The 12,792-nt window shown below is 51.5% G+C and overlaps 1 protein-coding gene across 18 annotated transcripts in view; it reads right to left on the bottom strand.

Moving 5' to 3' along the window:
* Positions 1-12,792, bottom strand: part of Cacna1g (calcium voltage-gated channel subunit alpha1 G) — a 65,384-nt gene that overhangs the window by 28,480 nt on the left and 24,112 nt on the right. For 11 of the 18 annotated variants that reach the window (XM_029566091.1, XM_008838361.2, XM_008838364.2 and 8 more), the window contains exons 10-16: positions 6,870-7,021; positions 5,933-6,118; positions 5,731-5,845; positions 5,497-5,652; positions 2,371-2,439; positions 837-921; positions 556-752 (exon numbers count right to left, since the gene is read on the bottom strand). In XM_029566091.1, coding sequence (XP_029421951.1) covers positions 556-752; positions 837-921; positions 2,371-2,439; positions 5,497-5,652; positions 5,731-5,845; positions 5,933-6,118; positions 6,870-7,021 — 960 coding nt within the window. The remainder of the gene's footprint in view (positions 1-555; positions 753-836; positions 922-2,370; positions 2,440-5,496; positions 5,653-5,730; positions 5,846-5,932; positions 6,119-6,869; positions 7,022-12,792) is intronic. The other 7 variants (XM_008838366.2, XM_008838365.2, XM_008838371.2 and 4 more) reach the window with 1 other exon arrangement.

Genomic DNA, 12,792 nt, shown 5'->3' with positions numbered 1-12,792 from the left:
GTAAGTTCAAGGCCAGCCTGGTCTACATAGTGAGTTCCAGGGCAGCTGGGGCTACAGGGAGACCTTGTCTCAAAAAGACATAAATAAATAAATAAATAAATAAATAAATAAATAAATAAATAGTCTTAAAATAAAAAATAAATGACAGTGAGTACACAGGCTCTGACACCAGTCTCTTGCACTACAAGGGTGGCTTTGTCACTCACATCAGCCACTGAGGCTGAGGTCCCATTGGTAAAATGGAGACAATGATGGTACCTCTCACACAACGGTGGGGCAATGCACCTCATCTCATTCTACAGAAGAGACTCAGAAAGGTTAAGTCTTGCCCAAGGTAACATAACAAGAAAACAGAAGAGGTAGGATTAGAGCCCTACTCTTTGACCTCCTAGGCACCCCTAGGATTCTTGGTTACAGGTCTGTTTTCCAGTTCTGACCACCTTGCCCAGCCCATATCGCAAGGACTGTCCTTTTGGACCTGCCTTGCCTCCATTCCCTCATCCTGTTGTCCTCTGTTTATCTCCCACCATGAGGCATCCACATGCAACCTCCTACCGGTGACTTCATCTCATGATGGGAAGCCCCAGGCTCAGCGGACCCACTGCTGCTGGTGCGTCGAGAACTGGGGCCCAGTGCCTCGCCCAGGCCTGTGCTGGAGCTCTTGGGCAGCGACATTGGTGTGGCAGCTGTGTGGATGATGAGAGGTGGCAACAGGCTCTTCCGCAGCTCTGGGTGTTCTCCCAGGGCCACCACTGCAGGAGGAAAGGGGAGAACCTGAGTCTGTCTACATAGGGCTCATCCAGGGCCTGGGGCTATACCTCAGGATTGATACTCACAGGCCAAGTGCTTCTTCCTCTCTTCATCACCGTCCATGCTGGGTGAAAAGAAATCGGGTTCTGACTCAGACTTGGTGGCATCTCCCTAGGGTCAGGGAAAAGTGTGCCATTAGGACCCTGGCCAGGAAGGTATTATTAGCATGGAACAAGGTCTACCTCTCTTCACATGAACACACCACACATAGGTCACGGGAACCAGCAACCACGGTACGAGGCATGCATAGGGCAGGCCAGACCACCCAGGCTGGGGGCCTGGGGCTTCCCAGGGCCAATGCCTCTGCCTCCCACCAGCTATACCTTAGGAAAGGCCACAGATAACCCAAGCCCACAGAACAACCAGCCTGGTTGGACTGGCACCAAGGCTGGCTGGGGGAAGATAGGGTAGCTAGACGGGCAGGTGACACAGGCCAGAGGGATTGAGAACCTGGGTGAAGTGGTCACTAGAGCCTCAATTTCAAGTCTACTTGAGGCCCCCTTCCTGCTCTTTGTGTTGCCCCTCCCTCCATCTCACACCGGAGGACCCTGGAAGGAAGACCCGAGCCAGAACAACTCAGTACAAGGATGCCACTTCAGTCCCTTAGCTTTACCCTTCAACTTCCCCAAACCCCAGCCCCTTCCTGGCCCCATTTTTACTTCTCTCTCTGTCTCTGGGATAGTTTTTTTCTTCCTTCTTAGCAGGTCAGTAGGTTTCCCAGTAATTATACACTTCTCCTTAAGAAGTTATTAAAAAATACTTGATTGCTACTTTTGATAAGGACACAAATATTGGATAATTGGCATCTCAGGGGATCATTTTCATTAACTCAGTTTACATCCCTAACGAGGCCTTTAATTATCAAGTGGGATCTCCAGGGGGCTGCTGGGGATGCACAGCACCATGGGGTCCCGCGGGAAGTCTGGCATCACTCCAAATTCTAGTGCCAATGTAGGAAACAGCAGGACACAGGCTCAGCATGAGGGACCTGAAGGAGGGACATGCCCAGAGACAACTGGCAGGACTTAATTTGGCGATTGGGTAGCCAAAGATTCAGAGGCAGATTTAAAATTTTGGTACAATATGGCAAGAGTCACATCCCACCCCTACATTCTCCAAAGACTTGTTCTGTACTGAGGCAGCTGTGGGGTCTCTAGAGGGGGCTCAAGGCAAAGGGTGGAGGGGAGAAAGTGGGAGAGCTGAGGCCAGTTGTCCCAGACTCCTCTAGGACCTGGGTGCAGGCAGGCACACATGCGGTGCCCACATACACGTGCACATAGAGGATTCTAAGTCCCTTTCTTTTCTGGCCCATCCACAGGCCTGGCAGGGATGGGAATGTACCCTCTGAAGGTTGATGGGGGCAGAGGCAAAGAAGCTCCTCCTTTCCATGTCCTCAAGGGGAAGGGACTTAAAATCAAAGCAAACCTCACAACACCAATGACCACCACAGCGACCACAGGTTACACAGCAGCTGAGTGTGAACAGGAGCACAGAGACACAGAGGTAGAGTGGAGGGGGCAATGGGCACAGGGGCATGCCGACTCGTGATCGCATACCTACCCCCTGGGAGTCGACAGGCAGCTGAATACAGCTTAACTGTCCACTCGCATCTTCCCGTTTGCTGATTTCCTACAGGGAGAGGGGAAGGCAGGGGAGGGCCGCTGGTCACAGGTACTTGGGCCTTCAAATATCAGCAGTGTCCCAAGAGGATGAGGAAAAGGAAATGAGAAACACAGGGTAGGGGAGTGGGACACAATGGCCTTCCAGAATTCAACCTCAGGTCCCCCAGGCCTGAATGAATCTGAACGGTGAAGGCAGAGGCCACAAAGATAAGACAAGGGCAGGAAAGGATCAAGCTCCCCAGTCATCTTGGTAACAATATCCACCACCATGCTTTTCAGTGGTGTTGGGGATCAAAACCAGGGCCTTGCACATGCTAGGCAAGTGCTCTACCACTGAATTATAGCCCCAGTTCTTGGTTTTTTTGAGACAGGGTCTCACTATGTGGCTCAGCTGGCATGGAACTCATGATCCTCTTGCCTTAGCCTTCCAAGTGCTAGGCTTGTAGGCATGTGCCACCATGCTCAGCCTTAAACTGCTTATGAGCACTAGCTCACCTCCTCACATGGTGGGAGATGGCATAGCTACAACCATCTTTCAGGGCAGGAACCTGAGGTAAGAGAAGTTAAAGAAATTGCTCCACATAGTACAAAGTCAAAGGTTGCAGGCCATGCCTTCCACCTCCAGCTGTGAACACAGCTCCCCTGTCCCTGTATTGAGGCATGTGTGTGGAAATGGGCAGGGATGGTGGCAATGGGCAGAGGGGGTAGGAAAGAGAAGTGGACAAAAGCCAGGGACGGGGCCTTGATGAGGAGCACAGCTAGGCCTTATCAATTCCAAGACTTTCATCCCCAGTCCCTTCAAGTCAGACTGGATGCATATGCTCAGAGTGGGATGGGATGTGACAAGTCACAGTGGGATGGCAGCCATGATGTTATTTATTATCAATTAATGGCCACACACAGGGCCTGCTGCCTGTTCATTAAATTAAGTGCATGGATGACAAATATGCAGGAACTCAGGGCGCTGCCCCCTGGGAGTCAGGGAACCAGGAGACAAGCAGGCTCTGTCCCTGAGGCCACCCCCGACCCACTCTTGGCAGGATGTCAAAGCCAGCATGAAAGCTACCGTTGAGGTCACCTGCTGAAGTTCACCAAAATGGGGCAGCCAGTCCTTCCACTAAGGTAGGTTGTCTTATTCATAGAGACAAAACAACATTTCAGGTCATCACAACCCCCAAAGCAGCATTCTCTGCTAGGCCATGGGGCCTCCTGAAACTCCATAGAGTGACAGCAGGTGGCTGTGGATGTGCCTAGGTCATCAGTATTGAATAGTAACTCCTACAGCTATGGCAGTACATGTAAACAATGGCACGGCTGGTCCAGCCCTTACATGGACCCTTCAGGATCACAGCTTTGGCCTACCCAGTGGTGGAGGTTTAACCTTGAAATACTTTCTCCATCCCACACCTGAAGCATCCCAGCTGTTCAAGGCAGTAGGCCCTGGGCAATACCCTCCCCAAAGGGCACTTATATTATGAAAGTCGAAGAGGGGGGTGGTCCATGGGGCCCTGGTCAAATCTTTCCATGCTGGGAAAGCTCTCAGGCCCCTAGCAGGGCAGGGTGACCAGGCCGGGTGTGAGGGCCAGGCAGCTCTGTTCCCACACTCAGACGTTGCTGCTGCCTAGCAACCAGGCCAGCTCAGCTGCACTCAATTTAACAAGGTGTTTGAGAAATCTGAGTGGTGGGGAGGGGGCTGTCTGCACTGGACACCCCCAGGACTATCATGGCAGCTTGGTGAGGGAGAAGAACAGGCTCAGGTGTTGTCCACTTCTTTCCACAGAGTTACATGGGGATTGTTTCTGAGGGTAAGCTGTCATCACAAATTGCGTTTGGAAGGGACTGAAGGGACCAGTCCCTACTCAACTCTTCCTCCCACAGGTACCTAGCAACTGCCAAGTGTGAGGCTCTTGAGGGAGCCCTATAGTATCCCTCAACTCTTCAGGACCCAGGGAAACCCAAAAGAAGTGTCCCATTGCAAGGAGAGTGCCAACGACTCTCCATCCTTGCAAGAAGCTCGGGCATCACCAAAGCCCTCTGCCTCCAGCTGCCCTTGTTGCCACCCAGCAGGGAGGAAATGCAATAATGGATAACTACAGAATTAAAACGGAAGCAGAGAAAGGCCGGTGTGGGACAGATGCTCCTGCAACGCCCTCCTCCACCCCCCAGCCTGGCCCACAGGGAACAACCCTCCTTTGCAAGGCTGGGAAAGAGTCGGAAAATAGATTCTTGTTTTTCCACCGTGTGCCGGGTATTTATAGACTAGGCCGCAGCGGGAGTTTCCATCCGGGTCACCCAGAGAGAACTGGACCAAGAGCTTCTCCAGACCCAACCTGACACATTTCTAGGTTGGGTCAATCTGCCCTGTTTGAGATGCCAGGATGTGGCGTGGGTATGAAAGCTTAGATGGGAAGACAGGCAGAAGGAAAGGAAAAGAGGGTGAGGCCTTTTGGGCAGAGGCTGCACCCTGGCATGGCCATGGCAGGATCAATGTGAATCAATATTAATTGATGACGCTGCCTGTGACGGAGGTGATGGAGTCTGGGCTGGAAATAGGACGGTCATCTCTGTCATGGCCGCAGCTAATTGGGCTCATTTCTCACCCTGGGCAGCTCAGTCCTGCCTGGGGCCCTAGTGGCATCTTCATCGGCTCAGCCTATGCTCAGATGACTTGCACACAAGCCTCCCACATCCCTCAGCCCATATGGGTCCTCCCCAGATATCCCATGGAGGGACTGTGCTCCAGGGTCCTGCTACACAAGTCCCCACACCTGGCTTATCTTTCTAGGGAAGGGCTGCAGCCAGCTGAAGGAGAAGCCAGTTGCTAACTTATAACCCAGGGACCACACATAGCCATCCTGCCTCACCCCTGATGAAAGGCTGCATAAGGAACAGCACCTCCCACCCCAGGCCCACCCTGGCTTAGTCCACGGGTTGCTATCTACAGGATCTCCCAAGCCTTACAGTCAGCAGTGGAGAGAAGAGGAAGTTCAAGACAGGCAGTCATTCCTACTGGGAATCAGAAGACTGCCTTGGTTAAGGTGAGGTGGGCAGGGCAGGGGGTTACCTCTGCCTGGAAGCCCTCCACCAGAATGGCGACAAGCAGGTTAAAGAGCACGTAGTTGCCAAAAGTCATGAGGGCGATGAAGTAAAGGGCAGCCCAAGATGATGTAGAGGCCATGCCGTTGTAGAGGACTTTATTCCAGTCCTCCTGAGTCAGAATCTGCAGGCAGGGGACAGGAGTCAGGGCTTGACTAGGCACTGGACCTCCCCACTCACCCCTGCCCTGTGACCCTCGCACCTGAAAGACAGTGACAATGGCCCAGAGTAGAGAGTCAAAATTCTTCCGGTCTGGCAGCGTGTCTCCATCACGTTCAGATGCAAACTTGCAGCCAAAGAGATGCATGCCCAGGATGCTGGAGACACAGGGAGCCCCGGGACAGGGTCAGGACCCTTTGCTCCCATCCCTGGTCCCACCCTGCACCTGGCCTGAGTGTGCTCACCTGAAGATGAAGATGAAGAGCATAAGCAGCATGCAGAAGGTGGCTACATTGTCCATGGTCTTCATGAGCACCACAAGCTGCCGCTGCAGTGCCGGCAGGAAGCGCACCAACTTCAGCACCCGCATCAGGCGGAAGGTCCGCAGCACCGACAGGCCACCTCCCTGCTGGCCCACAATCTCCCACACGCTGCAGGAGGCAGGCAGCCTGAGTCCCTGTATCTCTGCCTTCTTTCTTCCCTTTCATAGGACCCATTGGTGACATTTGGGGCCCAGCTACCTAAGCCCAGCTTGGAGAAGGGTCATGCATGGCCCCATCTGGCCTTCAGACAGGTACTTCCAAAGTGCTAAGGATCCAGGTGACAGCTCCAGCCCCCTTGACTCCCTTCTCCCAGGCAGAGATCACCTAGTGGCAGCAGGCAATATTTTCCCTAAAGCCAGCCAATGCAATGGTATCAAATTATGGAATATTTGCTTTGATCTCTTCTAATGAAATCTAAAGCCAATTCCAAAAACTAATAAAGCACTCCTCCTGGCCCTGGGCCTGGAGTGGAGGTGGGGTGGGGATGGCGCATGTTGGAATCCTTTCCCAAGGTCTTGGAACAAGACCCTAGAACAAGTTGCTGGGCGTCTGAGTTGGTTTCCAAGCACTTTGCAAGCAGGGAAGCTTGCTGGGTCTCACTCCTCTTCCAACTCCACTCCAGAGCCAACTCCCTAATCTTCACCCATCCCAGAGCTGGGTGGGGTTGAGGACAAGAAGTAGGTGTGGGGAGAGGAGATGGAAGAAGGGCTCAGCTAAAGGAACTGTGAGCCCCAGTTCCAGGAGAACAAAATGAGGCCCAGGGACAGGATTAGAGGATGGAGTACAGAGGCCACACCTTCCACCTCAAGTTATCCCTGCTGGCACTCTTCCAGTCAGAGGCAGGAGGGAAAAATCATACCTGATGACAACGATGACACCATCAAAGATGTTGTAAGGATTCTTGATGTAGCCAAAGGGACCATACACGAGCAGTTTCAGCAGCATCTCCAGGGCGAAGAGACTGGTGAAGACGATGTTGCTGATTTCCAGGGCGTTGGTGAGCTCCTCGGGCTGGAGGGCAGGGGGGCATGTAGCAGCAGACTCACCCCTGAGACCTACATCCCAGTCCTCCTGAACATGGGGCCCCAGGGAGGGAAGGAGCAGGAACAGCAACTTTGGGGAACATCTAGGAGGAAAGGCACTTGAGGGCAGCCACCTCAGGAAAGGGACACATAGAACCCACAGCCCCTATCATTCCTCAGGGCTAGGTCTCAGGTCCTGGGACTACATGCTTATCGGGGGGGCACTGGGTGTGAGTTCTGCTCTGCCTTCTCTGGGAGCTCCAAGACCTTCAGGTTAGCAGGGTGATGCTAAATGACATCAGAGGGTCACAGCCAAGGCTTCTCATGCACACCTGGCCCTACAGCCTCACACACCCAAACACATACAAAAGCTATTCCATAAACTTGGCAGCCTGCTTCCCCCCGGAAAACAAAGACTAGGCTTGCTCCCTTCCAGCCACAGTGCAAATGTACACACTCCCGGTCACGTGTGTATTAATGGACAGGGAGGAGGCCCCCCAGGATGAGGCAGTACCTGCAGCTTCAACCTGAGATCAGTGAGATTCTCAACCTCTCTGGGCAACCATAAACACTGGAGGTAATTCCTTTTATGTTCTTACCCAGGGTCTGAGATTGGGACCAGGGATGCATCCTAGCAAGGCCCTCAGAAGAACAAATGACAAAACGCATCTCATCTGCTGCTCCAGCTCACTATCCACCTCCCTCCAGTATAAAGCAATTGCTGAATGCCTAACAATGTACTAAGCATCGAAAGAGCTTGGTAAAAACATGCCTGCCATGATCTTGCCTCCCAGGAGCTCAGTGTCTAGCTAGAAGCAAGTTGTACACACACTAAACAGCTGAATAGCCACAAGGGATCTTAGACCCTGCCTCAGTGCCAAAATAAATGACCCAGACAGTAAATCTAGAAGTTCAGGGGAGAGAAGGTAAGAGGGGAAGATGCTGAGAGAGGCTGTCGCGAGACAGCATTTGAAATGAACGCCGAAGGGTGAGTGAGCCTCCCAGGGGAGCCGTGGGGAGGGAAGGGATGCACAGGCAACAGGAGCTGTTGCTCTAACTGGGAAAGAATGGAGGGGCATGGTCTGGCTAAGGACTGGGATGCAAGCAGAGATGTGATTGGCCAGTGGAGCTGCTGCTCACCTGACAAGTGAAAGGCCAAACCAAAAGCCTAAGGTTCAGAGTAGCTGCTCAAGAAGTCTGAGTTAAAGAAATAGCTAAATGAAGTCCTCATTCCATCAGACACCTCCTCCTGCTCACCCAGCTGCCTTGTCTGGCTGCCCAAGCATGGAGCCAGGTCCTGGGTACAACCAAATGTATCCTAATGGCCCCAATCTGTGTGGCCAGACTGGGAAGGAAGGAGGAGAACTGGAAAGAAAGGGATGCTCACTAGGAGACAGGAAAACTCTCAGCCTATGCATGGGGTTCTTCCTAAAGACAGGCCTGGGGATCCAAAAGCCAGTTAAGCAGGAAGTAGATGACTATTCGGGGGCGAGGCTTCTGTGGTCTTCCATTGCTCTGATAGATCTCAAGCAAGGATTTGATTAACAGGCTGTGAGTAGAGGCACAAAGATACAGTGCCACCAGAGCTAATTAATGGAGTCACACCAAGGCAGGACTTTTAGTACTTCCAGTGTCAGCACTATGCAAAATACAGGGAAGAGGTCATTGTAACTACAGATAAAGCCCAGGGCTCAAATGCCTCCTGACCCCACTCTGAACTCCAAAATCCAGTTGCTAGGGAGCAATGGTCACCGAGCATACCTCCCATTTCACTTTGCTACCTGTCTGGTCTTCTACCCTGAGCACTGAGCACATAGGCATGGTGCCTCACAGGTTCCTGGCTCTCTGTGGGCTTCTCCACCTACCTAACAGCCCTCCTTTGCTTGTGTTACAAGGGAGTAGAAACTGAGAGGTGGTGAGTGATAGGTTTCAAGTCACAGAGTAGGAAGACAGGAAAGGTACCCAATCCCACATCACCTTGATCCCAGTAACACTAGATAGTCAAGATTCAGACCCAAGCCACAGAGATGAGTCCAGACACATCTTCTGGTGAATATAAAGTTATACTTCAAATCACCAGAGATTTATGCATAAAGCTTTCACCATTGATGTGACAGCAGAGCAGAGGTATGTTTACAATGGATATATTTTATGGCATTGAAAATGTACAAATTGAGCATCTTTAATCTAAAAACCAAATCCAAAATGCTCCAAAATCCAAAACTTCCTAAGTATCAACATGATACCACAAGTAAAAAATTTCCACTTGATCTCATGTGATGGTTCATGGCCAAAACAAGTACACTAAAGATGTTACATAAAATTACCACCAGGCAGCATGTACAAGGAGTATATGAACCCATGGATGAAGTCAGACATGGGTCCATTCCCAAGATATCGTATTATGTACATGCAAATATCCCCAAATCCTGAATCCAAAACACTTCTGCTCCCAAACATGCTAAATGAATACAAGATAATTCAACTTGTACTTTTTTAAAAATTATTTTTTGTTTTTATGTGTATGAGTGTATTTGCCTGTATATATATAAATGTGCAATGCCTACAGAGGTCAGAAGAGGGAGTCGGGTCCCCTGGAACTTGAGTTACAGCTAGTTATTAGCTGCCATGCAGGAGCTGGAAATTGAACCCTGGTCCTCTGCAAGAGCAGCCAGTGCTCTTAACTGCTGAGCCACATCTCCAGCCCTCTATAAAACTCTTTTTAAGTAGCTGAAAGCATAGAAGCTTTTAATAGTTTTTGGTTGGTTGGTTGGTTTTAGTTTGGATTTTTTTCTTTAAAAAAAAGAAAAGGATCTCATTATATAGCCCAGATTAGGCTGGCCTTGAACTCAAAAACTTCCAGCCTCAGCCTCCTGAGTGCTGGGATTACAGGTGTGGGCCACCATGCCCCACTAGCATCATAGTTTTTGATATCTATTTGCTTCATCAATGATTCCTAAGAGGACAGCTACTGTGTATACACAGGGTGGGTATCTTCCAGCCCTGATGTCATCACTGGAGTCCTTGGTAGTCCACACCAGCAGCCTGGGGACACATGCATACCCAGCTCATCAGCACACCAACAAAGGGTTCAGTGAGAAGGCTGGTGCAGGGCACCCCTTGAGGCCTATATCATTGGTCCCCATTAGTGAGGAGTAGCAGCAAAGGCTGAAGCAAAGCCCCCACCCTACCCTGCCAAGCTGCTCTGGAGAAGCAGGGGTCCCTGGTGCAGGTAGACTGGGGACCAGGTACTCTCCCTCAGTCCTGCCACTCTCCTGCAGACACTTAGGGGCCAGGCTTCTTCCTTTCCAGAGCCCAGTATCCTGTCACCCAGTGATCCATGGGAAAATAAAGTGCTCAAAGACAGGTCTGTCCAAGTTACTAAATCAGACGCTGGGAATGTTTTGCAAACACTGGACAGGACACAGGCACAATCTTAGTAACATGGTTGCCCCGGGGACTGCAGCAGTAATTCTGATCACTGCCACCTCAAAGGGGCAGAGGCCGAGCCAACTTCTGTTAGTACCCAGCACTGTGCCATTGGGCTGAGGACCTCCCAGAGTTCATTTCCTCTGTATTCGTAACCAAATGAAGGAGGGACAGGAGCCTCCAAGACAGCCCTGGGAAATTGAGGCTTGGAGAGGTGTGGGCTCTTTATGGTAATGACATAATTCCTTTGGAAAGGGGCTTTTCAGAGACACATCTAACAATGCCACCCCCACCACACACCCAGAGAAGGCACACACAGAATGTACATAACCCTTTCGGCAGATTCCAGCCTCATTTCACTGACTCCCTGGCTTCAGAATCCCTTTCACAGGTCTCAGCTGCATCCTTCCTATGGTTCACAGATGTCAGGGTCCATGGATGTGTGTGCAAAGGGCAGCCAGGCAGCCTGAACAACTGCCCCTGAGGCCCAGGCCTCTGCTCTGTGCTGATACTTGCTGTAGACCTCCCTTCCCCTTCTCCCAACTTGCTCTCCCCTCTGACTATCACCTTGCAGCAACCATCATCCCAGGTTAGCTGCTTGCTACCGTAGCTTCTCCCTTTGCTATGCTTTCAAGCGTCCTCTGTGGACAGCATATTAGTGATAAAAAGGTGGGACTGAACCTGAAGACAGCAGGCCTGCTAACTCAGCCTTTCTACCCATGTGACCTTGGGCAAGTCCCTTAGCAGCTCAGATCCCCCAGGAACCTCTTCTGTTAAACAGAGTACCACCATCTCGCAATGAGGCTGCTCTGTAAAACAGAAGGATTTAAAACCTGTGACTACTCAAAGCCCCAGCCCATGGATAGTGGGAGCAACCCTCATGTGTGCCAGGACAGATTATCTGTAAGCTACAGCTCAGCCGGGACAAAAGCTAGGAGTGACATGGAGCTCAAATCCAGCTGCAGTCAGCAGGCCAGTGGGGAGGAATGTGCAGGAAAAGCACACCCATGGAGGGCAGCCCCACCTGGGAGAGCAGCAGCACAGGGGCAGAGGAGGGAATGTGCAGGGCATACTCAGACTAAAAATGTAGTGAGTGGGAAGAGTGGTGGAGGATGAGGCTGCAGGGTCCACAGGGAGAGTGGCTTCCATCCACGACTCAGGCTGGACCAGCATCAGCCACTGAGTCTTCTTCAGAGATGTGCAAAGCTGTGTGTTAAGATTAACCGGCTGTAGTGGTGGCAACGTGCAGATGGCTTGGAGGGGAGGTGAAGACCAATCGGGATACTGCATTAGTCCAGGCAGGAGGCCCGAGAGCTGGTTCTGACAGACAGTGATATGCTGTTCCCAGGAAAAGGGGGTGGACAAACCAGGACAAAGCTAAGAAGAGGTGGAGACAAGCCACCCCAGCCCTGCCTGAGTCCATGTTTAGGTCCCATCTCCTCAGCTCCCACTTGCTTTACCAACCCTGAAATCTCTGCTGACTGACTTGAACTCCTTGGGTCATCTCAATCCTGGCTTCGATGGTTCTGCCTGCTATTCCCACTGATGCACCCTGGAGCTGGGGTCTAGGCAGGCTTCAGGGGTGGAAGTTCCTTCAGGTCTGAGTCAGGAGAAGGTGAGCTTTCTGGGAGACATGAGAAGTCAGGGGACAGTAGGGTGGCAAGGAATTCCCAAGATTCTCATGGATTATGGGCTCACTCTTTTGTCTCCTCAGACTGGACGTTGCCTCTCTGCACTGCCTCTCCCCACAGCACTCTCATTGTATTTTTCTCAGTGTCTCCTAAGCAGGGCAGGGCCAAAAGCTGGCTTCAGTCCTTCAACATCTCCCCAGCTACCAGAAGTTTCCGAAGTGAACACAAGCCAGGTAGGTACAGTACAGCTAATGCTGGCTCAGCTTCAAGGCGGTCAACCCCGGCCCCTGCTACTTAAAATTCTGGAGCCTAGAACATGATGGTATGGTGGTCCATGCCTGTAATCTTGGTACCTCAGCAGTCAGGAGGTGGAGGCTTTGGGGGATGGAAGAGACAAAGAGTTCAAGGTCATCCTCAGCTGCATAATGATTTTTTTATTTATTAGGATAGGGTCTCCCTGTAGCCCCAGCTGGACTGGAATTCAGTATGTAGACCAGGTTGGCCTGGATTTCACAGAGCTCTGCCTGCCTCTGCCTCCTGAGTGCTGGGATTTTAAACGCGTGCACTACCACGCTCAGCTCCTACACATTGAATTCTAAACCAGCTTAGGCTTCAGGAGAAACTGTCTCAGAAAAAAATGGATGGCTGAGATGTAGCTTAGTTGGTAGAGTGCTTGCCTGGCATACATGGAACCCTGGGT

Source organism: Nannospalax galili, unplaced genomic scaffold (genome assembly GCF_000622305.1).
Source record: "Nannospalax galili isolate Female #2095 unplaced genomic scaffold, S.galili_v1.0 scaffold95, whole genome shotgun sequence".
Taxonomy (NCBI): Eukaryota; Metazoa; Chordata; class Mammalia; order Rodentia; family Spalacidae; genus Nannospalax; species Nannospalax galili.
Note: the sequence above shows the minus strand (reverse complement) of the source record. Positions and strands in the feature narration are given on the sequence as shown.